This window comes from Gymnoscopelus microlampas, assembly GCF_963454915.1.
Source record: "Gymnoscopelus microlampas genome assembly, chromosome: 7".
NCBI lineage: Eukaryota > Metazoa > Chordata > Actinopteri > Myctophiformes > Myctophidae > Gymnoscopelus > Gymnoscopelus microlampas.
Window position 1 is genome coordinate 3,855,478 of NC_139944.1, and position 25,460 is coordinate 3,880,937.

General features: G+C 40.8%; 1 protein-coding gene across 1 annotated transcript; it reads left to right on the plus strand.

Moving 5' to 3' along the window:
- Positions 1–967: 967 nt before the first annotated feature.
- On the plus strand, positions 968–24,988 carry LOC311049465 (uncharacterized protein). Its single transcript, XM_084063040.1, has 14 exons — positions 968–1,089; positions 11,273–11,347; positions 12,130–12,825; positions 13,724–14,332; positions 14,923–15,166; positions 16,774–16,972; positions 18,190–18,230; positions 18,436–18,650; positions 19,976–20,214; positions 20,832–20,945; positions 23,427–23,568; positions 23,803–23,835; positions 24,194–24,238; positions 24,339–24,988. Exons 2-14 carry the CDS (start codon positions 11,281–11,283, stop codon positions 24,653–24,655), a joined length of 2,961 nt encoding a protein of 986 aa, XP_083919166.1. The 5' UTR covers positions 968–1,089; positions 11,273–11,280; the 3' UTR covers positions 24,656–24,988.
- Positions 24,989–25,460: the final 472 nt, after the last annotated feature.

Below are 25,460 nucleotides of genomic sequence, written 5' to 3' on the forward strand. Positions count from 1 at the left end.
CTGCCAATTCAATGTATGATTAGCATGGCTTGGGTTGGGTAACTAAGTTGTGCACTAAGTGTACTGGGTGCTGATGGTAGGTGTTGTTGTAAGTGCTGGGTGCTGATGGTAGGTGTTTGCCTCCACCTCAGCAATCATCTCCCAGGGGTCTAGCACACTGAAAAGGGAATAGACACACTTATAAGAAATACAATGGGTACCATCAAATGTGCATTTTTACATGATGAGTCTCTCACTGAACCTGCTCTTTCTGTTGACTAGACTTTGTGAGCACCCACCCAGGTTTTGAACACCCCGGGGTTGATGACACCAGCAGCTGCTTCTCACCTGGTCAGCGATAAGGGATTGATTTTACCGTATAAGACTCTTTTTTCCTGAGTGCAGCGTGTGTTTTGAATTGTTTTCAATGGGAGCACTGCATTTTTGGAAACACCAGCAGCGTGAAGAGGCTGAACATCTATTATGCACTCCCACGTTTCATGTGTGACGTTTTTAGGCGAGCGCCTTGCGTTTTCAGCTGCATGGAAAGAAATGCTTTGGTGGACACCCAGCCAGCACTGTAGAGCAGCTGTTCCTAACCTGTGACCCGGGGACCAATGGTGGGCGGTGAGGATTTTGCAAGTGGGCCCCCAAATAATTTGCAAAATACTAAGATGCCATTGATACTATTAGTCTATTACCTTAAAATGTAAAAAATAATGTGTTTTTTTCTTTTAAATCTTGAAAAATACTGTAAGTATAAAATAGGTGTGGTGTATTAGGCTAGATGTAGTGGAGTAGAAATATAAAGTATTTAATAATGGACATAGCTATAAGTTTAATAAGAGTAGGCTACTTCTAAATTGTGCTCAGTAGTAAATCCAGCCTACTTTCTCAGTTTTTTTCAAAGTGAAAGTGTGTGAATGTCAATCAAAAGTGTTTACGTCCTCGTCGTGTACTTCCTCATTATAGCATTACTTCCTCAATAGAGGGTCTGCTGCGTAGCATTCATGCTCCAGTTGTAGTTTAGTTGAGATAAAGTAACCTGTGAATATTATCATCCTTATTCCTTCCTTCTGTTGTGATAAAGCAGCCTATAATATTCTGAAAGTAAGTGCCTGTTTCATTTATATCTTGTAACTTTAACATACATGATCCTGTGTGATATGTAGTTGCTGTCGGGCAGAAACCTCTATCTCATTTAAAAAAAAATACATTAATGCCTATTCTATTATTTACTATTCTACAGTGTCACACAAACTTAGCAAAAATAGCAGATCTACAAGCTCAAAACGCGTCACATAAATATTTGAATACTGAAAACTAAGTAGGCTAGGCCTAACATTTTTGGAAGTGTTCCCCTGAAAGCAACAATGTCCAATATCATCATGATGCTCATGGACTGGAGCAAGAGTTAAGTTTTACATCTTCATACAGTATGTTTAAGTCAAAGTAATATCATTTATGCTGATTTTACATTATTTAATGTGAATAGTGTCTCCATGTCAGGAGGAAATACAGTAACCGGAATATAGGCAACGGAGAACTCTGGGCACCATTTTTTGAAGATGTATTTATTGTATATTTTATTTCATATTTACATTTATTTCATAAATGAGTGGCCAAACACATTTCTTAATGACATTTAAGGTCTAATATTTCTATAATTGCTACACATTGCAACAAAATGTGTATATCCAGTAATTTGCACGGCGATTAATATAGCCTAGGTGTATTGTGTACCACAGTGGTGGTAAAGTACAGATTCTGAGGATCTGTACTTTACTTGAGTATTCGATTTTTTTGATACTTATTACTCTCACTTACATTTCCAAGATGAATATTTTACTTTTACTCGAGTGCATTTCTAGGAAGCCTTTAGAGTACTGAGTACTTTTAGGTTGGCTGTTCCTTTTTTCGTCCCTAAAATGCAATTGTCCACACTTTTGCTCTCACACTAGCCGTGTTTCTAGCTTCCCTCTCCGCTCGCCTTACTTGTATGGGTGTATAGGAGTAAAAGTATTTCGTTCTGGTTCCTCAGTCATTTCTATTTTCGTTTGTATAGGTGTTTCTGCAGGCTTTGTATAATTCTACAAGCACATCTACAAGCACATCAGTGCATGCAGTGCGGGTTTCAGAGAGTTACTTCTCTGAAACAAGAGTTACAAGGTCCTATAAATTCATTGTGAAAACATTACAGCAATTAATTGATATGAAAATTAAGAAATGTACTTCTACTTTTACTTGTACTTTAAGTATTTTTAAAAGCATGTATTCTAAAAAATAATGACATAAGATCTACTTAAAGAGGCACTATGTAACTTTTTTTTTAATGAATAAAATGTAATTTTGTCCAATCTGTATTGTAGAGTATGTTAATACAATATAACTTATACAATTGGGGCGATTATATTTTGTCTCCCTGCTCTTCTATTGAGACATTTAGATTGTGTCAAAGGTCATGTCTCACCTACAGTAGACACAGGATCTGACATGAATTTTGACCAGATGTGTTAGTCTCTGTGCCATCTTGTTTTGACAGAAGTTCGCCGCTGTGCATGTCGGCGTCATCTTGTTTTGGTGAAGTTAACGGTTGTGCATGTGGGTATATGCAAATGCAGATAACAGCTTCTTCTTTGTGACCACACAGAGGATGTGGTCACAAAGAACCAGTGGCGGAACAACTGAAACCCGGGCCGCTAGTCACGGCACACTGATCAGGCCCCCCCCCTGCGCACACACACACGCGCTGTGTGCCCAGCCTGTGCGCGCGCTCGTTTTTGTGTTACTTTATTTCGGTTTTAGGGTTGGGCCGGGTGAGCTTCCAACAGTGTATTGGGGTGCCTCGAATATATTTGCAGTTCCATGTAAGCTGGTGAATCTCTGGGAAAGTTGCTGAGAGGCGGCCGCGGAAAGGCGGAGCACGCAAAGTGTGTCTAATTCTAATAAAATAAAGGTCCACAACGTGATCTGATGGCCCGGGCCCCCGGAGTCCCGGGCCCTTAGGCGGCCGCCTACCTGGCCTACCCGGACGCTTCGCCACTGCAAAGAACCACATGCATTGCAAACAACACCTGCCTCTCTGCAACCACCATCTCTGCAGGCATGGATACCGATTTATGTTGTAATCACGGTAATCAAAACGCCCTTCATGACAGTTACTCTATGCATTTAATTTTTTTTAACTCTATGTCCTAATCTTTGAAGCTGAATATTATTATCTTGATTCTTGACATAAACAAGTCACAGTTGATGGCCCTGGATCTGAGAATTTGTACCAAATAGATTTTCTTTATCACCAAAGTACATTAAGAACTGGAATAGAATTAATGTGATCTGAGTGCAGCTTTGTCAGCGATGTGGCACTCATGTGTGACTCCTGTTATTTCCTCATGAGAAAATAATAATCTTTTGAGGCACTGGGGTTCACTAAACTAGACTAAGCTGTGGAAACATTTCCCCTGCCACATCAGATTTGCAAGTCCATCGAGATTTTTAAGTCCTAAACTCACCTTTTCTCTCTGGCTTTTAACAACATTCACTCCTAAATATTCCTATTTTAACTCCTATCTAACGTTTCTTACCTTCTGTGTACATAGGTGTAAATGTGCAATCTCCCTCTGTGTCTGTGTCTCCTATATGCATACGTGTTATGTGTTTTATACATGCTATGTGTTTTTGTTCTTTTTTGCTTTGCTTTGACTTGTGCAGCACTGGTCAACTAAGGTTTCCCGAGTCTCTGACATGCAGCAGAGAATGCAAGGGAACTACTACTGGCAGTAGAAATGGAGTGCAGGACGATCTGCCTCAAGCTCTATGCCAAGAAAACAAAAGTATCAGTAGTTAATACAGGCCATTGCCACTGCCGAGTACTTTGTACTTTGTACTTTGTCCACTTCTGACTGTGTATGTACTGTTCAAATCATGTATTGGCTACTTTATACTTTACACTATTTCCGACCATTTTCCAAACATACAATTTGTTGATTTATTTTGAAAGAAAAAAAGCCAATTTAACATTGAGGTGCCCAGTCTGCTTACAATGTACAATGTTTAGGTGCCCACTCTTCCTGTATAGAGCGTGCCAACGACTCGTCGTTGGCAGTAGCTGCAGACATACTTGAGGGGGGCAATGTTAAGTCAACCTGTTTTATACCCCTCAAAGATGTCCGCCGGCGCCGCTACCAAATGACACTTGTTGACGCCCCCTTCAGGATTTTTGGCACGCTCTATACGGAAATACAACAGCATCTAATGGGTGTAGACGGCACTGGACGCCATGGTGCAGTACCCTCATTTAACCACAGGGTATTGCCATCGTCCTTTATTTGTGTAGCCTTGTCAATTATACAGGAGAATTGAACAGGATTCCACAACAGGGGTTGAATTCTTTGGATGATGGAAAGGTTATTTTGTAGTTTGTATATATCCTGAAATGTTTATGTCTGAAATTAACATTTATCCAACATAGCAAACAAATAAAGTAATCTACACAACACTGATGACAGAGATGTCAAACAAATAATTATGTGAAGCCATCAAAGTTGCAACCCGTTTTATATGGGTTTTATGTGAAACTTTCTGTGCTGCTGTTTTGGCCACAACTCCCATGCAAAAGAGATTTTGAATCTCAATGGGACTATTCCTTGTAAAATAAAGGTAAAACAAATAAAATAAATGAATGAAAAATAGCTAAATATGGTGAGCTAGTTTTGAAATCAAGTTAACTTGTATGGAAGGCTTTGCAAGAAAAAAATGAAAACATATGATACGTACGGCCACGGGCCCCCTTCTGACAAGATTTTATGTCAGGGACCCCCATAAGAAAAGATGTGTGCATTTAGACCTGGAACACCTATGTTGATACACATTTCAAGCTAATTACTGTAATAAAATAAAATAAGGTTTTTTGGATAAAAAAGTTTTTCAGAAAACATAGGTCAGGATTTAGAAGGCATTTTTAGAATTGGCCTCAGGTCTAAATGGGTTTACTTTTTTCAAAATTATTATTATTATTTTTTCAAAATGTTTCAAGATGTTTCCAAAGGTTTAGAAAATAGCCGATTTACAAGCTCACAACGCGGTATGAGCTTGTGTATCGGCTATTTTCAAATAGCCAATGTGTTTAAAGTGGTTAAACTGATGTTGATGTTATATTACCTAATTTTGCTGGTCACCCCCTGGAACCCTCCCAAGAACCACTGGGTCCCTGGACCCCACTTTGAGCACCAATGCACTAGCAGTTTGTTTATTTCCCATAGTAATACTGTCATTTGTAATGCTGATTGGGATAGTGCTTCTGTTGAAAATGGCCATTGCCAAAGCTCTTATATGTTTGAATGAGTCTTGGTGGCTCTGATTTGATTGTTTCTTATAATATCTATTCTATTCATCATGTTTCACAGTAGTTTGTGTTTCTGTCAAGACACCCGTGCCTAATGGATATTTATTCTGTTATTTGATGATAACACTGTGCAGGGTATTGTAATTACATCTAATCAATACATTTACAGAACAAAAGAACCCCAGGGTGCAAGGGGAAAATGGGCGCGTCTGAGAATTCCTGCTGTATCTGACTTTTGACTTAGAGATCATGCTCTTATTGTCATAAACTCTGCTTGTAAACACAGTTTTTCTTTTGTTATGGGTAACATTTGACAATGATAGTATTACTTGAGTTAAATAGATGAAGAATGGACTGTCAATATCAAAGGATTATGTGGCAGCCAGCATGTAATACCCAGTGGTTCTAGTGTTAATTAAACCATTTCTCTCAGGAGCAGAAAGGTTATGACTCATATCAATAGGCTGACGTATCCATATAGGTTAGGATGCAGGATAGGCCTACTCACACAAGACAAGAGTCCGGGAATAATGCTGTTGTCCTTTTATTTGCAGGTTCAGAAGCTATTCTAATCATCAATTGAAAAGATCTGTGATTCAGTCTGTAAGTAGGTTACTTCAGTCATTGTTTTGTGTAAATAACATGCTAGGATGACAGTCATAAAGCTGTATGCTGCTATACTGCACTCACGTTGGCCGGGTTTCCCAAAGTGATTGTAACATGCAAGTTATCTCTTGATTGGTCAATGCCATCATGACATCATCGCGTCAGTATGTGACCAGTGCCGTAATGAACATGCCCAGGAAGTAAAAAGTATTTTCATCCAGGCTAGAGAGAGTTGGTTGATAAGCTGCTCACCTGGAGTATCTTTGGTCTGCAAATATTTTCTTTAATGTTGCTGAGTTAACATCCACATACGTTTTGACACGCTATGCACGTTACTTAGTTCTGTTCTCTAAACAGCGCCAAAGCAGTGGTGCGCAGAGCGGTCCAATTGTAACACGCTATCTTTTTAGGTGCAATAGATGTATTTTCGCATATAATTCAATTAAACGCTCAAACTGGTACATCCGGTAATATTTAATCATCTCCTTCATCCTTGATACATCCTTATCACATCCTTGGTAACAGTTGCTTGAATTAAATATAATTGATTTAAGCTGAAAACAATTTGTTTAATGAAGTTTTTATCAGCGTTACATTTGTAAATCATGCTGTTACAATTAGTCTCATGTGCGCTTAAAATGTAGGGGGGAATCGGAACAGCGTCCACTTTCGGTTTAATAACTCACAACCTGTGTTATCAGTTGAAGTGGTTTCTGATAGTGGACATGTATTGGTCCTTTTCTTGAAAATATCACGTAGGTAAAGCGATCGCTGAGTAAAAGAGTGAAAAGTGAAGAATGTTACAAAAGAGGCGGCTCTCCCCTACCTTTATTAGAAGCAGCTGGTTGTGCATTACGTGCTACCTAACTGGCTTCAGGAAACACTACTTGGCCTCCTGGAAGAAGTAACTTAAAAGCAAGCAGTGGCGCAGCCAGAACGCCAGTATAGGCTTTCAGCATTATTCTATTGATGGGCTGAGTACAATCCCACATGTTACAGCCAAACTTCCATTTGCGAGAGGTGCTTACGTGCGCGTTCGGGAAACACCCGTAAGTTAAGGCAGCCTTCTTACCGGAGCCATCGTAGGGACCACACGTAAGGGGGCAAAACCCCCTTTTTTTTGGAATGCTGCATTTGCCCTGCTATAAAAGGTTGGCCACCAGAAATAATATCTATGACCCCGTAGGATCACAACCTATATGGACAACCCGGTCAATTTTTTGCTGGAAATCCAATATGGCCGCCTCAATATTGGCCCCTAACAGTACCCAGGGGCAAATGGGGGTATGCTGCATTTGCCCTGCCCTAAAAGGTTGGCCACCAGAAATAATATCTATGACCCAGTAGGATCACAACCTATATGGACAACCCGGTCAACTTGCTGCTGGAAATCCAATATGGCCGCCTCAATATTGGCCCCTATCAGAAAATAGCTTTGGCAATAACTTTTGAACCAGATGGGCTAGAAATATAAACTTGGTGTCTATTTCATGGTTTCAGAGCATGAGAAACTCAATGGAATACTTATCTTTATGATTGGGTGTGTCTGGACCTTTAATTTGCATATTACCAAGATGGACGCCACGCGAAAATTAGTTTTACTATGAATTTTACAGTGACAGCTGACTGTTATGGCAACAGAGATGGCAGTCCTAAGAGAGCAGCTGCTGCTTTTTCAGGAATCATTGAATGGGCAACCAACTGCAGTCCTCTGGGCAACCTTCCTGGAGATGTCAGATATTCTCCAAAGGTTTATCTACTACTATCGGGAAGGTGACTGGACAGGACATCTCTGTGAATCAGCAAGAATGCTACCCTACCTCACTGCAGCAGGCCACTACAAGTACGGGCAGCAATAATTACCTCTGTATTTGGCTGAGATGAAGAAACTACCAGAAACAGCTTCAGAGGTACACGAAGCACTGATGGCAGGTGTATTTGTTGGCAGACGAGCAGATGGCAGCCACAACAGTGTTTCTCTTGACATGCTACTGGAGCAGACCTATAATGCCGATGCCAAGGAAGCAAGCAGTCTGGATGGCATTACACTCAGCCCTGCTGCCAGGACAAAATGGGTCTACACAAAACCACTCACTGCAGCTGTCTCTACAGAGCCCAAGTCTATGCTCCACCTCCACTCCTCCAACCCACACCATGAGTCTGGTCAGAGTCGTGTAATCCGGGATGCAGAGATGGTAGTCAAGGTCATGGCAGCAGTGGAGACTAACCCATTTACAGTGAGCACATCATCCACGATCAACATATCTACAGGACAGTGTGCTGATTCCACAGTCAAGGACCACTTGATGAGTGTGAAAGAACTGGGTCTGAAGGCACTGTGGGATTCATTGTCCAGTGAACAGAAGAAGACAAGCATAATGAAGCTTAACACTTCCCACACTCAAAACACAAAATCTAAAAAATCTAAGGGGAAAACCTCAGCACCTGGCAAGAGCAATAACCTCCTGCGCATGACCCAAATCATAGCCAGTGGTGGAGAACTCAACCTTGTTGACTTTATAGGCAACCACGAGTGCAAGTGGCTTCCCCTCTTCCCTCTTCCAGGAAGATGGCCCCTCCTTGGAGAACAGGTACCAAGGCAAGCCTTGTGAAGGTCCTGAAAGAGGAGACCAAAGTTGCATGCATCCCTGACCTGCCTACAGAAGACAGAAAAACAGCAGTAGTTATTGATGCCATGTATGCCATACGCCATTGGTCGTTCCTGAAAGGTGAAGCATTTGGAACCATCGCTGAACGATACCAACGTCTGCTGTTGAATGATGTGCCTGCTGGCACAGAGATCATTCACTTCTGTTGTGACCGGTACAGTGGACCTAGTCTTAAGACAGCTGAGCAAGAACACAGATATGCTCGACCAAAACCTACCAAAGAATATGAAGTCAGTATGCGTTACACAGCTCCAGATCCTCAGGAGTGTTTTGCTGTGTCAGCTAACAAGGCAAACCTATTGAGTTTCCTCTGTGACGAATGGTGTGAAAATTAGAAACTTAAGTCGGCCCTTGGTCCAACACATCTTTACCTGAGTGGGTGGTTTAAAGAAGAGACAAGGAGTGTGGTGATCAAGGAGGGGTCTATTGAAGATGTCCCTGCACTAGAATCCACACAACAGGAAGCCGATACAAGAATAATACTCCACACCCTGTACAGTGTCCAGAATGACAAAGTTGACAGAGTTGTCATCCATGCCAATGACACAGACATCATCATCATGTGCCTTTACTATGCAGCAACCCATCTCAGATGCCTTCCAGAGCTGTGGGTGAGAACAGAGCAATATTCATACCTTCCTATCCATCAAATGGTATCAGCACTGGGGCTTTCACAGTGTCGTGCCCTGCCCTTTATCCATAGTTTAAGTGGCAGAGATACCACCAGCTATCCCTTCTTCACTGGGAAGAAGGCATGGTTCAAGGCCAGCATGCGTCTGGATCTCCCTGCACTTGAGGAGTTTGGTGAAAACTCTTCTGATTCCCTCTCATATGAAGTCATCAATCAGGCACGAGACCTCACAATTGCTGTATATACTACATCCAAAGCGGACCACCCGGAGGATTTTGACCTGAGTAAGCTTAGAGTGTACAAGTTCCTCAATAATAGATCAACCCTCTTAAAGCTGCTGCCCCCGACAGAGAATGCCTTTGACCTGCACCTGAGAAGAGCTGCTCTAGCAACCATAATGGATAAATGTGCACATATCGCCAAGCCGGATATTCCTTCTTTCACAGAGTATGGATGGTCTCTCAGTGCTAGCAATGCAGTCCCCCTTGCATCTACCGAGCCAGCCTTGCCTTTGTCAATGAACAAGGCAATATCATGCCTCTGTTCCTGTGCAAAGAAGGCAATTCCATGCTACTTAGGATGCCGTTGCCAGGTACTGGAGACACGATGCAGCAGGATCAGTGCAACACATGACAACAGTGACAGTGAATAGCATTGTACCATAGTATCATTGGCTTTAGAATCAGGCAAGACAGCACCATAGAGGTCAAAATGAACCTTTTGTAGGCAACCTCAACTCCACCTTTACTCTATTTGTCACTAAGTAGTCTATATTTTGTTATGTTACTTGAATTCATACCACTATGTTAATTTGTATAGCCCTAAAGTTGAAGTTTTTGGCAAGTCTTGGAGTGTGCATGTGTATGTTTATATTGTATTTAGTTTATTAAAATGATACATAAGATACATTGTGGGCTTTTTCTCCGTTTTTTCTCTGCAATCATTCCCACAATAGATCTATATATCAATACATTTGGGGGAAAATGTAATGCCATACATTATTTATGACTGCAGCCATATTGACAAAATAGAAATGAAAGCTCAAACTGACCAAATGTGTTCATATTGCTTAAAATACAGTAAGCTGTCACTGTAAAAGTCATAGTAAAACTCATTTTCCATCTTGGAAACATGCAAATTAAAGGTCCAGACACACCCAATCATAAAGATAAGTATTTCATTGAGTTTCTCATGCTCTGAAACCATGACATAGACACCAAGTTTATATTTCTAGCCCATCTGGTTCAAAAGTTATTGCCAAAGCTATTTTCTGATAGGGGCCAATATTGAGGCGGCCATATTGGATTTCCAGCAGCAAGTTGACCGGGTTGTCCATATAGGTTGTGATCCTACTGGGTCATAGATATTATTTCTGGTGGCCAACCTTTTATGGCAGGGCAAATGCAGCATACCCCCCTTTGCCCCTGGGTACTGATAGGGGCCAATATTGAGGCGGCCATATTGGATTTCCAGCAGCAAGTTGACCGGGTTGTCCATATAGGTTGTGATCCTACTGGGTCATAGATATTATTTCTGGTGGCCAACCTTTTATGGCAGGGCAAATGCAGCATACCCCCCTTTGCCCCTGGGTACTGATAGGGGCCAATATTGAGGCGGCCATATTGGATTTCCAGCAAAAAATTGACCGGGTTGTTCATATAGGTTGTGATCCTACGGGGTCATAGATATTATTTCTGGTGGCCAACCTTTTATAGCAGAGCAAATGCAGCATACCCCCCTTTGCCCCCTGGGTATAACTCCCTATGCAGGATCTCTTTATTCAACGCTGCCCTTGTCTCTTCACTGAATCAATAATCATCTTCTAGTTTCTAATAATATATAAAAAATAAAAAATAAACATATACATTTATTTTCTTTCACTATATTCACTTCAATCAAATATTAAATCATCCAACATATAGAAATACAGAAATATATTTTGCTGGTTGGAGCTCTTACTGCTGCTACTATATCAGTCTAAAAACGGTGTATGTAAATAACAAGGTAAATGGTTCATAAGCGACGATACTTTCTTCTATTCAGGGATCAGCATGGAGGCTACAGCTGAACCATCCACCAGTCATCCTCCTGTTCAATGCAACAAAAAGGGTGCCAAAGGTAAAACCTCAATACTTTTTGTACTATTCTCAATTTTAAGCCAGCGCACCAAATAGCTGATGCATAGAGAGAGACAGACAGGCAGCCAGCCAGCCAGACAGACAGACAGACAGACAGACAGACAGACAGACAGACAGACAGACAGACAGACAGACAGACAGACTCTGTTCTCTGTTCACCACTCACAGTGCAATATCACTAATTTGTATTTCACCTAATTTTTCCCCCCATAAATGAAATGTCCTACTTCATCATACAACAGTGACTCACAAAACTAGTTAAATAGAAGATCTACAAGCTCACAACGCGTTGCAATGTGACATGTTGTGAGCTTGCAGCTATTTGGACTTGTGAGGTTTCCACCCGACAGCGATGATATGCTGTGTATCAACATTGGGTCGTAAATGACATATGAAATCAGGATTACTTACTCATATTACACAAAATAAGTAGGTCTAACTATAATCAGCCCAGATTACATTTGGAAAATGTAATACATTAACACATTGCGTGCCAATCGTGTAGATCTACGCGAACCTAAATAATTGCGCAGCATGCCAGTCGCGTAGATCTACGCGAAGTGGTCTTTTTTTTCTTTCTCGCAGGTTCACATTTCATTGTAGGCCTCCCTCGCAGTGACACATTTCATTGTAGCACACCCGGATATGGATATAGATAGATAGATAGATAGATAGATAGATAGATAGATAGATAGATAGATAGATAGATAGGGACACATACATATTGAATTTGTATCTTATCTTATCTTTCTTATATTTCAGCTGATGACCTCCATCTGTCAGAGATGAGAATTATACTTCTGGGATGTAAAGGGTCAGGGAAGAGTTCATCAGCAAACACCATCCTGGGTAGAGGGGATTTTAGGTTAGAGAGAGCAGCTCAGTTTGAGAAGAGACAGGGAGACGTTGCAGGAAGACAGGTGACTGTGGTTGACACTCCAGGATGGTGGATGGATTATCCTCTAAAATACACATCTGAGCTGATCAAACAGGAGATAGTTCTTAGTGCATCTCTGTGTCCTCCAGGACCACATGGTCTCCTTCTGGTTATACGTGTGGGCACCACAGATAATGCTGTTTGTAAATCAGCAGAGGAGCACATGGAGCTTCTCGGCGAGATAGTGTGGAGTCACACTATAATACTGTTCACCTGTGGAGACAGTCTAGGAGATACATTAATTGAGCAGTACATTGAGAGGGAAGGAAATGCCCTCCAGAGGCTTGTTGAGAAATGTGGGAACAGGTATCATGTCTTCAACAACAAGAACAGGGGTGATGACACTCAGGTCACAGAGCTACTGGGGAAGATAGAGGAGATGGTGGCAGGAGATAAACAGAGCTGTTTTGAGATAGACAGAAGAGTGTTAGAGGAGACTGAGAAGAAAAGGAGAACACAGGATGAAAGAGCAACACAACGACAGATAAAGAAAGAACGAGAGAGCATCAGGTCAATGATGGGTATGTCATTCTTTCATTGAAATCACATATATCACTAATACACTTTTCATGTACACAGACACTGCATGACCTTTTAATCAATGCTCACCATGATGACAAATACAATCATATGAGCACATTTAGAGTAGATACAGAAAACCAAGTAACAATACACTTTGTTTTTGTTGTTTTATATGCTAAAAGTGTAATTTGAGACCTGTTAACCATGCACTGAGAGTGAATAGAGAGATACATTCACTATTCTCTGTTCACCGCTCACGGCACAGGAGTAAAGTGATACAGATGATCTACGCTATTTTCCTATTGCACATATTCAAGATGTTATTTTACTGCGGGCCAATATCACCAGGCTATGTTTATTACAGTATTAAATATACTGTCTATCCACAGGGTTGGGTTGTAACTGACTACATGTGATCGGGATTATATAAACAAATTTAGCAAAATAAGTATCAGCAATCAGCCCAGATTACATTTTTGAAAATGTAATCTGAAAAAAAGAAAAAAAAAGGAAAAAAAAAATAACATTGGAATAACATTTTGATCACATATTTAAAGTATGGTAATTTTCAACCCCCATCCCTGAGAGCTGGGTCCCCTTTCTCAATAAAGACCCCTGTCATCCCAATCCACACCTCAGCTTCTGTCCCCATGCCCCTCCTTCTGATTGATTGATTGATTGGTTGATTGGTTGATTGGTTGGTTGGTTGGTTGGTTGGTTGGTTGGTTGATCGATCGTCGATCGATCGATCCCCATGCCCCTCCTTCTGATTGATTGATTGATTGATTGATTGATTGGTTGATTGGTTGGTTGGTTGGTTGGTTGGTTGGTCGATCGATCGATTGATTGATTGATCGAAAGACATAAATATTGCATTTGTTCTTTCTTATATTTCAGGTGATGACCTACATCTGTCAGAGATGAGAATTATACTTCTGGGATATATTGATTCAGGAAAGAGTTCATCAGGAAACACCATCCTGGGTAGAGAGGATTTTAGGTTAGAACAGCGGAGAAGAGACAGTGCGAAGAGACAGGGAGACGTTGCAGGGAGACAGGTGACTGTGGTTGACACTCCAGGATGGTGGATGGGTTATCCTCTAAAATACACATCTGAGCTGATCAAACAGCAGATAGTTCTTAGTGCATCTCTGTGTCCTCCAGGACCACATGTTCTCCTCCTGGTTATAGATGTGGACGCCTCATATAATGCTGTTTGTAAATCGGTAGAGGAGCACATGCAGCTTCTCGGCGAGAGAGTGTGGAGTCACACTATACTACTGTTCACCTTTGGGGACAGTCTAGGAGATAAATCTATTCAGCATTACATTGAGAGTGAAGGAGAGGCCCTCCAGAGGCTTGTTGAGAAATGTGGGAACAGGTATCATGTCTTCAACAATAAGATCACGGGTGATGACACTCAGGTCACACAACTGCTGGACAAGATAGAGGAGATGGTGGCAAGAAATGGAGGAGGCCATTATGAAACAGTACTTTCCCCAGCCCGTGAGTATTCAACTGTTGATGTTCTATTGAACTCAATGCTGACATGCTCACAAAACTAACATGGAAATGTTTATCTGAAATGGTAGATTAAAATCTACACCAAAAAAAGGGGAAAAATGGACCTGTACAGGACCATTTGGTTTTATTTGTACACTCTCAGAGTTACAGACCTGTAATGGTCCATTTGGTTCCATATGTACACTCTCAGTGTTACAGACCTGTAATGGTCCATTTGGTTCCATTTGTACACTGTGGGTTACAGACCCATAAGGGTGTGGACAAATGAGATTGGAGGGTGAATGAGGGGAACAGCCTGACTTGACTGCCTGAACTATCACAATGCTCAATTTTTACACGGGAAAGCTTGCTGTCTATTCCATTGATTATGTAACTTTGTTGGAACCAACACCTAGTTGGCTACTATAGTTTATATCAAACTGAGATTGTCACACTTAGTTATTCACTTGCTAATATTCCAGTAATTGAGGGATGGAAAGTTTTTTTCTTTTAAAACATAGAATGTTCAGAAAGTTGTTTAAATGTTTTCCCCACAGAGTGCATAACTCATCTTTCATTCCACTTATCTTCAGCGAGTGTCTTTGTCGACAAACACAGCGGTTTTCTGATTGAGAATGTGACCATGGTCGACCCCATCCTTGATCTGCTTCATAATGAGTGTGTCATCACCCAAGAGGTCTGCAATTATGTGAGGTCTAAGCCCAACACTATGGAGATGATGATGGAACTCTATACATTTCTGCATGACAATGAGTCCAAAGACATTTTCTACAGAGGTCTTGAGGAAAATGAACCGTTCCTTCTCAAAATTCTGAGGTAATTATGATTCAAATACATTTTAAGGCCAGACATTTTACTATTTCAAGAGAATGAAACTTTTCAGGCAATGCCTTCAGCGCTGTATATCATTCTTATGTATCTTCTTTCTATTTCCAAGTGCTAATTATTGTCTCCGCCGAGAGAGTATGTTTTACCCTCCGTCCGTCCGTCCGTCTGTCTGTCCGTCCGTCCGTCCGTCCGTCCGTCTGTGGACAGCTAATCTCTGCCACCGTTGGCTTGATCGCAGCGAAACTGTGCACACACACTCCCTGGATGCCAATTCAGACCCTCTGCCCCAAAATGTTCAGATGGGCTTGTTATAGCGCCACCAGGAGGCCGCTTTTGCCAAAACACATTTTATGACAGTACTCCTACAGATTTTGTCCAAACGTCACACAAATCGGTACACAGTATCTCTATAGTCATTAAACGAAACGGGTCTTTCAGATTTCTCATATTCCATCCGGATTGGCTAAAAATGTTTTCCAAAGTTTGCAGGACTGCTCCGTTTTGAACAAAATGCCTCAAATTATGAACACAGCATGTCATTTCCGTGAAACTTTGCACGCACATTCCCACTAGGCCGAGGAAGAAATACCACTTGAGATTTTTCAAATCAGCCTCATGGTGGCGCTATAACAGCCTCATTTGTATAACTATAACTGCACCAATCTGTGTAAAACTTTGTATGCGCACTCCCTAGAGGTCAAGGAAAACCCTTTGCCCTGCATTTTTCACATCTGCCTTTTATAGCGCCACCAGGTGGCCGACTTATGTAAAACATATTTCTTTACATTACTCCTTCTGATTTGATCCAAATTTCACACAAATCGGCACACATGATCTCTATAGTCATGTGATCAATACGGATCAGTTAGATTTTTTATATTCTATCCCGATTGGCTAAAATTCACATCTAAAGTTTGCAGGAGTGGCCCGTTTTGAACAAAATGCCGCAAATCATGAACGCAACGTCCGATTGCGGTCAAACTTTGCACACACATTCACACTATGTTGAGGAACAAATGCTACCCTTTTAACATTTGCCTGTTATAGCGCCACCAGCAGGTCGAATTTTTCAAAACAATTTGTTTTAACAAAATGCCTAAAATCATGAATGCAGTGTCCGATTGCCATGCAAGGCCTAAGAAGAAATGCCACCTTTTTCACATTGGCCTATTATAGCGCCAACAGGAGGCCACAATAACCTACCTGACCTGGCGGAGACCTGTGCTCCGAGGAGGACTTTTTCTATTTTTTTATGTTTTTGCTTACACATAGCACAATTTGTTTTTCAGCCAGGCTTTTCTATTACCCAGCATTATCATGATGGGGTTGTTGTTGTTTTTATGTTTTTATTGTGGTGTAAACTTTATGACTTTATGTGAGGTGCATTTGAGGTGGTCTTCTGGTTCCTGATTTTATCTACTCTTTCTTTATTCTCTCTCTCTCTCTCTCTCTCTCTCTCTCTCTCTCTCTCTCTCTCTCTCTCTCTCTCTCTCTCCTCTCTCTCTCTCTCTCTCTCTCTCTCTCTCTCTCTCTCTCTCTCTCTCTCTCTCTCTCTCTCTCTCTCTCTTTCAACCCACCCCCCTTACTGGTGATAGAGGAACAAGTGGCAGAGAGACTACTGGTGACAGAGGAAAGAGGGCCAGAAGTGAGACTAGTGGTGATGAAGGAACAAGTACCCGACAGACTACTGGTGACAGAGGAAAGAGGGCCAGAAGTGAGACTAGTGGTGATGAAGGAACAAGTACCCGACAGACTACTGGTGACAGAGGAACAAGTGGCAACAAATTTAACAAGGTGATCCTGATAATGGATAGTTTTGCAATCAGTTAGCTGATATCATTATTTAGTTAATTAACAGTTATTTAAAATGATTATATATTTTTTTTACTGTTTTTTTTTTTTACAGTAAAAAAAAAACATTTTGTGGGTCACCATACCTGTATTTCAGCATTAGTCTACACTGTAGAGTGTCGGCAGATTAGTCTGGCCCCGCTTGCTTGTGATTGGATTTTCCTGCCCCCGAAGCTGTGGGGCAGAAGACACATGATAATGTGAATTCACGCGACTGGGATGGTTTACCAGGCTAGCTCTCTGCTTTGTTTACGCCGGCATTTTCCTAAAGAGTAACATAGTTATGTCCGAGGAGCAGTTGCATCGTGTTCTTATTTGTGTCCCCATCCATGCATAATGGATCCCTTGAATGCATGGCTGCTTGTATTTTAAGTGATTAGCATGTTGCTCGTGATGCGGTTGTATTTGGGCACGTTTCACATACTGAAAGTTTACATGTAAATTTGTCATCGTCCTTTGTTAAACGGTCCCAAACCAAGTTGTTCTTAGTGCATTTAAATTTATTACGATCTTTCTCTCCATCTAGTAGAACTAGTAGTCTTCCCTGTGCGGAAAAAAACAAATGTATGATTATTCAAATTAACCAACAAGCTGATAAGTATATTCAAATATTTATTAATAAACGGCTAACCGAATAACCATTGACATCCCTAACAACTCATATTCAATTGTATTGATTCAGTGACTCCTGTAACAATATTTTCTCTGCTCAGAGCCGAGCTGTCTGGAAGAGGGTCTGTCTGTCTGTCTGTCTGTCTGTCTGTCTGTCTGTCTGTCTGTCTGTCTGTCTTTCTGTCTGTCTGTCTGTCTGTCTGTCTGTCTGTCTGTCTGTCTGTCCGTCCGTCCCATGAACGGATTTTGAACCTGGCCAATTGGTCCAGTGCCCAGGGGGGCACTTATACTTTTATATCTTACAATCTCTGTTCCTCATTCTCTCTCAATCTTAATATTAATACATTATCATTTCATTGTGTGTGTGTGTGTGTGTGTGTGTGTGTGTGTGTGTGTGTGTGTGTGTGTGTGTGTGTGTGTGTGTGTGTGTGTGTGTGTGTGTGTGTGTGTGTGTGTGTGCGTGCGTGCGTGCGTGCGTGCGTGCGTACGTGAATGAACATCAGGACATTTGCTGATTATCTGTTTCCTGAATGCTTTCTGTCTTTCAGACCAGTTTTTCACCCACAGAACAGGCAACCAATGAATACAGGTACAGTAACTAATTTAGCAGCTTCATTGATACCTTCCATTTGTGTCTTTGAGCCCATCAGCTGATCACTAACCACAGCTGAGTCTTCCTGTTTCTTTTGAACCAACCACTGGGACTGTAAATGAACTGGATGCAACATATGGTAACATGACAACTAATGAAGTCAATATATTATATATTTTTAAAGGGTTGTTTTGTGTCACAGGTTCAAGTTCTCGGGGGCGGGGCTGTTCCAGTGCAGTCAGACAGGTCTAGGGTTTACAACCACAGGGGAAGGAGATGTCCTCCACAGGATTGTTCAGTGGGATGAAAGACAGGTCCAGCCAACAGGAAAGACTCCTGCAGGACCCCTGTATAGCATCCAGTGTCCTCAGGATACTATCTGCCAGCTGCACCTGCCACACTGTGATATAAGACCTGGTAAGGACCTGTTCGTATCAATGTAGTTTAGGAACCACATTCCTGGTTTGATTGCTTAGATTGCCCCTGCACCACCAATCAGCTTTCGCATCAGTGAAACCCAATAGTGACTGTGTGTTATCGTCAGCCCAACTTTCAAGCCAAAAAGACAACTCTGTTGTCAGAGTTGTCATGTCTTCCTGTTGAACTGGCATGGATATGTCCTGCATGGCTATGTCCTGCCATGGATATGTCTTTCTGTTGAACTGAGTTGGTTTAGGCATGTGATTAAAAACTATAGGTTACTAGCGTAACCCCGGTTCTATGAAATACGAAGCGAGAAGTCTCGCTATGGGAGAGCGCCCTCTAGCGTGAACACACAAGCATTATCTTGATAAACTTCCAGGCAAAGGTCCATTTGGCTGGATTCTGATTCGCTCGCCTCACTGGAGGTCCCGCCCTCCAACTATATAGTCAGGGACGGATATCCGTTCAAGAAAATTAACAGCAGGGCTGGGAAATAAATAAATAGCCGTCTTTGGGGGGGAAATGCGTAATCGACTGTAAAAATATACATTTTATTAGTAGGTTTGGCTGCCGTTCAATGTTTTAAAATATAAATTCAACCAAAGCAGTGCACACTGACAGTCTTTGGTACACAGCTACGCAGCCAATGTTGAGTCTGAGCAATTCTGTCGAATAACAGTGACATCAGACATTATTGCCTAATGTCTTGAGCTGACTGTCACATGATGACAGTCACAGACAAATCCTTGGTATCTTTATTGTTGTCGAGCTTACTGTCAGTAGCAGGATTAATGTAATGGTCTGGTAGGCTATAAGTCATTATTTCATGTCTGACAACATTCAAGTACAACTATCAGAGGGTGTAATCCAGGTAAAATAATGTGTCACTGTGCAAGATTAGTAATAGTTTACCTCCTGTTCAAAGTCGTTTCTGAGACTTGGAGACATGACATGTGGATAGACAGTAACTCTGTGTAGCTCAATGAGATAACATGAGATAATAATATATAATATTAAATACATAAACATCATAACTTGTGTTTTAATCTGATGGTGTGAGTCCGCCCTAAGACATTGAACTCCTAACTGCTCCTGATGAGCAGGTTGGTGTCTTGCATGTTTTTTTTTTGTCAAACCAATTTATCCAATCAAAAAAAAAGTTTCCTGTTGAAAGCAACACAGTATAACAAACAAAGACAATTATGTTGAAATCCAATGTGGATTGTTGTATTTGATCAAATGTGTCTGTCATGGCATGGATATGTCTTCCTGTTGAACTGAGTTGGTTTAGGCATGTGATTAAAAATCCCTCTTCACAGGTGATCTGTCTGTGGCCCACATCACAGACGAAGGGCTGCACCTCTTAGAACCACAGGAAGTGACCCAGACTCATGTGATTGTAAATGTGACCCACCTGTCTTTCTATGGGATCCTGAAGAGGATTGAGAACTACATGTACCCAACATGTGGTCAAGTTCTGCTGTTCCTTCGACCACCAGGAGAGGGGAAACAGATACTGAGTGTATTTCTGCTGCCAGGCAATCTGCCCATCGAAGAGGTGAAATATGTTTTCTGTTTTTAAGTAGTTAAAATCTCAGAGAGTTTAATTTATTTTGCCTGATTTTACTAAACGATTAAATGGATTCTGATTAGGGATGCACCGATATGGGAATTCCGGGCCGATACCAATGGTTTAAAATAACAATTTAGCCGATAGCAATACTGATATGTGTTTTTGTTGTTACTGTATTATGTTTTGGTGCCAGAGAAACAAATCAATCTTTGTTATAAAAACTAACTGTTCACAATCTACAGCTTGGTAGACTGTAGATAACCAACACACAATTATAGCCAGCGAAAAATTGCTGCTTCCCAACAACAGATAAATATCAGCTGCCATCGGTGAATGTCAACTTATTTACCGATACCAGCAAATATTGGCCGATACCGATATGTGCCCGATATATGGGTGCATCTCTGTTTCTGATTTCAAAAAGAAAACCAGAGGCTGTTCTGTACTGTAGGCCTAGGTGTGGGGATATTTGACAACCAATACAAAACAAGGTTTATAAAAGAGCATTGTTAAAATTCCCTGGCATTGAGGGTAAAGACTGGTGAAGTGGTCTGTAGCTTGAGAAATCTGCCCACAAACAAACTATTTTTGTGTTATTGTAGGTGCAAGTGAAACATAAGAAGGATGAACACATTGACACCACCTCCGACTGTATCAATCTCACTCCAAACCATGGCTACAGCCTGCAATGTACTTCATATAAAGTACAACCCGAGGTATCACACAAAACATTTCATTTCTTTACTTTTGAAAGCAGTGTGAGTGAGGTAAACTGTCATATAACAGTATTGCGCGTGTTGTGCTGTGCTGTATATTTATCTTCAGTATGTGGCAAAGTCATATGATGATGTATACATTATTATAGTAGTAATCACTTAATTTATGATAACTATCAGCTGAGTTCCTTCAAATGGCCAGGTTGCCCCGTTTTGACAAATAAAACACTGCCTGACCCAAAACTGGATAACAAAATGAATTGCAGTTGCCTTGGTTTTCTATCACCCAAGATAATAGTTTACTTTCAACAGCAGATCCAAGTTGGGTTTCAAGCTCAAGGAAGGACACATTTGTAGTTAACACTGATTACCACTGTGTTGAGAGATTAATTGACAGGGAACTTACTTCTCATTTGAGTGTGAACTTGAAGACCAATATAAAGAGGAATAGGTGTTTGGAACGGTAACAGCCCAACTCACCCCCAATCCAACTCACCCCATGAAGACTTGAGAAATATTCGACCAACTCACCCCAGGGCTCGGCCAACTCACCCCAGGGCTCGGCCAACTCACCCCAGGGCCAAAACCCAACTCACCCCAGGACCAAACCCAACTCACCCCAGGACCAAACCCAACTCACCCCAGGACCAAACCAAAATCATCTTCCTATAAAGTGAGCTTGTAGATCGGCTACTTTCAAAATGTCTCATTTTATTTTAAAAACAAATAAAATGAGGGACATCTTCCTACTTTCAAAATGTCTCATTTTATTTTAAAAACAAATAAAATGAGGGACATCTTCCTATAAAGTCAGCTTGTAGATCGGCTACTTTCAAAATGTCTCATTTTATTTTAAAAACAAATAAAATGAGGGACATCTTCCTGTATGTCTCATTTTATTTTAAAAGCAAATAAAATGAGGGACATCTTCCTATAAAGTGAGCTTGTAGATCGGCTACTTTCAAAATGTCTCATTTTATTTTAAAAACAAATAAAATGAGGGACATTTGAAATAACATCTAATTATTTAGGTATAACTTTATATCAAAATAGATGTTCAATGTCTACAGTATGAGGGACATTTGAAATAACATCTAATTATTTAGGTATAACTTTATATCAAAATAGATGTTCAATGTCTACAGTTTACAATTAACAACACTCTCCTATGCATTTCACAGTCCCAAAGTTATGTATATAACTACTATTTATTAACAGCTGTGAAAGCTACTTTTGGTAATATTTTTTACCTATGCGGTTATGTTATAGTAACTGTGTTGTTTTACCTGTTGTTTTACACTGCCCCTTTTGTCAAATAAACTGTTCCATTCCTACATTTGACCTCTTGTGTTGTGTTATGAACAGCAGCTTGTAGCTTTTATATAAACCTGGTATTTAGAGCAGTGTTTCTTAAACCTTACATGCAATATAAAGAGAAACCTTGGATCCACTGGGACTAAACATGGTGGTTTAGGTCAAAAAACAAATAGAACAACACCTCTTGATTTGACCAACAATAGAATAAGACATCTAACAAACACATCAATAATAGCCTAACAAGACGGGGGCCTGCTGTGGGGTGAGATGGGTTCTGCTGTGGGGTGAGATGGGCTCTGCTGTGGGGTGAGATGTCTGGGGTGAGTTGGGCTTGATTTGGGGTGAGTTGGATTGGGGGTGAGTTGGGTGGTATTCTTTGGAACTATGGAAGACCTTGATGGTCCTGTTGCATTAACAGATCTTTTCTACATATTACAAATGATCAGCTGAAAAATGGCATGCCTGAGAAACATTGCTATCTTGATTAGTGACATTAGGGCCTTTCAGTAGCATGGTAGCCTGCTCCAACGCTCCTGATTTCGTGTATAGAGGGGCAGGTGTATAGAGGCGCAGAGAGACTGCGCCTGATCCCATTGGTTCACCGATCTGTCCGTCAACCCCCGCCCCGTAACACAACATTACGAGCGACGCCCACTGCACTCTCGTTGGTTCGGGAAATCCCACTTCCTTATACCCAGGACAGGCTATGGTTGGTCCAGGCTTTTATTTTTTAGCAAAACTAAACAATAAAAGCCTGGAGATCGAGGCTAGTAGGTAACCAGATCTGGCCAACTTGCATAGAAACCGTTTGAAAATGTATGCACCCTTCCAAATCACTTTTGATGTACAATATTAATTCAGCAAAGACCAAAGTCTCAACGTAAGTATCATTTGAATCAAAGAAAGAAAGAAAAACATATAAAGTAAAACGTTTTTGCTGGCCATTTTCTTAGTTATCTTATTGTTGTGTTATTTGAATTGGGACCGGGCTTACATGTTTATGGTGATTAATGTTTTATGCTCCTTATGCCTGTGCAAGTCTTAGTACTAGGTACTAGTAGTACACTTACTATTACTAATATTATTACTTATGTTACAGCTGCAACAACTAGTACTGCTACAGAAACACATTACAATAGTTAATACAGTTATCTCTGTTTTCAGACTGCGACGTATCGTCTGAACTATGGACCAAATTACCATCCAACATTTCAGGTGAAGATTATTCTTAAAGCAAAAGAGTTCACATTGGAATTACTGGGACCTGAGAAAGATGTGGTCTGGAAGCAAGACATCGACCTGGAAGGTAAAGGCAATAGGCTATATATTCTAAGGGCCTATCCTATGCCTAGTTCATTAAGAAAGGTAGACTGACTCAAATTGTCACCACACATTACACGCTGACACACGGGGGGTCCATTATGCATTTAGCTACTGTATAACTGAGTCACTGTTGTAAGTGACTTGACAACCTTTTCAACGTTACTAGGCCATATCACTCATGTTTGCATTTTAATTTAAGCTGTTTAATTTCTTGCAGCACTACCCAAAGGAGCTACAGCATCTGTACCAGGTGAGCTGTTTAAAGTTGGTTGACTCTAAATGGAGACATTTGTTGTTGTACTGTACTTTACTGATGCTATATGCTGCAAACCAATTTGCCCCTCGGGGACACTAATAAACTTGAACCTTGAACCTTGAATTTCATATTTTACCTACTAGCATTATTCACTATCAATTACTATTCACAGACAGTCAAATGTGCAGCAACCAGATGATCAGCCAATATCACTAATATGCATTTAGCTACTGTATGCCTGTCACTGTCTCAAATAACGTAACAATTTAACAGTTATTTTCTAACTTTACAAGGCCATATTACCTCACATTTGCATTTTGATTTGATTAGAATGCTGTTTTATTTCTTGCAGCACAACCTCAAGGAGCAGCTGCATCTGCACTCAGCTGTCTCACAGGTAAGTGCTGTTTAGTATTATTTCCCAATTGACATCCATTTTTGTCCACTGGAAGGCTTGTTGAATATTCCAGTGATTATGACATTTTAATTTCCATTAGCTTCAGAGACTCACTTTGTCGACCAACACAGAGTGTCCCTGGTTAACAGAGTGATGATGGTCGACTCCATCCTGGACCTGCTTCTTAGTGAGCGTTGCATCACCCAGGAGGGCTATGACAAAGTGAGTTCTAAGACCACCACTATGAAAATGATGAGGGAACTCTATAAACTCCTGGATTCCAGTGGCTCAAAGGCCAAAGACATTTTCTACAAAGGTCTGGAGAGAAATGAGCCATTGCTTCTGGAGGATCTGATGAGAGACCAAGAAACTCCACCACCTCAACATCCCTCCACTTCTCATCCACTGCATTCGTAACTTCCTCATCAACAGACCACAGACTGTACATCAAATCTCTTTGCCAAAAATAACAGATCTACAAGCTCACAATGTGTCGCAATGCGACCCCTAGAATTTCTAGTTCAGGTTGTTAAGTAAGTGTATACAGTAGGGTTGTTGAAGTCCCCTTTTTGGAAGTCTAAAAGTGACTTAATGCTGTACCAAAGGACCTGCTCAACCCTTTGGTTTGGAAAAAACTCTTTGATGCAGCTTATATAATTGTGGTTGCATTGTGACTTAGTCAAATTGTATTCATATTATTATATACTATTGTATATGTGCTGTATGTAATCATATTTGATGCTAAGTATTGCCTCTATTGTATTTTTAGCGGCGCTAGAGCGGTAGCCCTCTATACCTGGCTTTTGCGTCAACGTTCTGATTGGTCAGACACGTCAACAAAGTGATTGGTCAAGCTTCACGTGACACGTGGCTATAAACACATTATAAACACTTATTGATGACAAAATGTATCAAAGGCGCCGCTACCTTCACACAGGTGTGATTTTTAATTGTATTTTGAACACTTAAGACAGCAGTGAGGTCATTCATAGGCGATGTTAGCCTCTGCCAGGAGGGGGGGGGCAGGATTTTTCCAAAATATTAATACATTTAATATTTGGAAAATACTTTTAAGTAAAGTAAAGTGTACATGATTAGAACGTGCTTAAACAAGGTCTAATATTTCAACAAATTGCTACAAAACCTGTATATCCAGTCATTTTTGGACATAAACAAGAAGTTGAAGGATAAAAGTAATAATGATGCACCGTGCATGTTCACA

What these genes read in the sequence shown, in the direction of transcription:
- LOC311049465 (XM_084063040.1), top strand. Translation starts at nt 11,281, where the DNA reads ATGGAGGCTACAGCTGAACCATCCACCAGTCATCCTCCTGTTCAATGC. An exon ending in GTGGCAACAAATTTAACAAG is followed by an intron (nt 16,973 to 18,189) that starts GTGATCCTGATA and finishes TCTGTCTTTCAG; the next exon opens with ACCAGTTTTTCACCCACAGA. An exon ending in GCAAGACATCGACCTGGAAG is followed by an intron (nt 23,569 to 23,802) that starts GTAAAGGCAATA and finishes AATTTCTTGCAG; the next exon opens with CACTACCCAAAGGAGCTACA.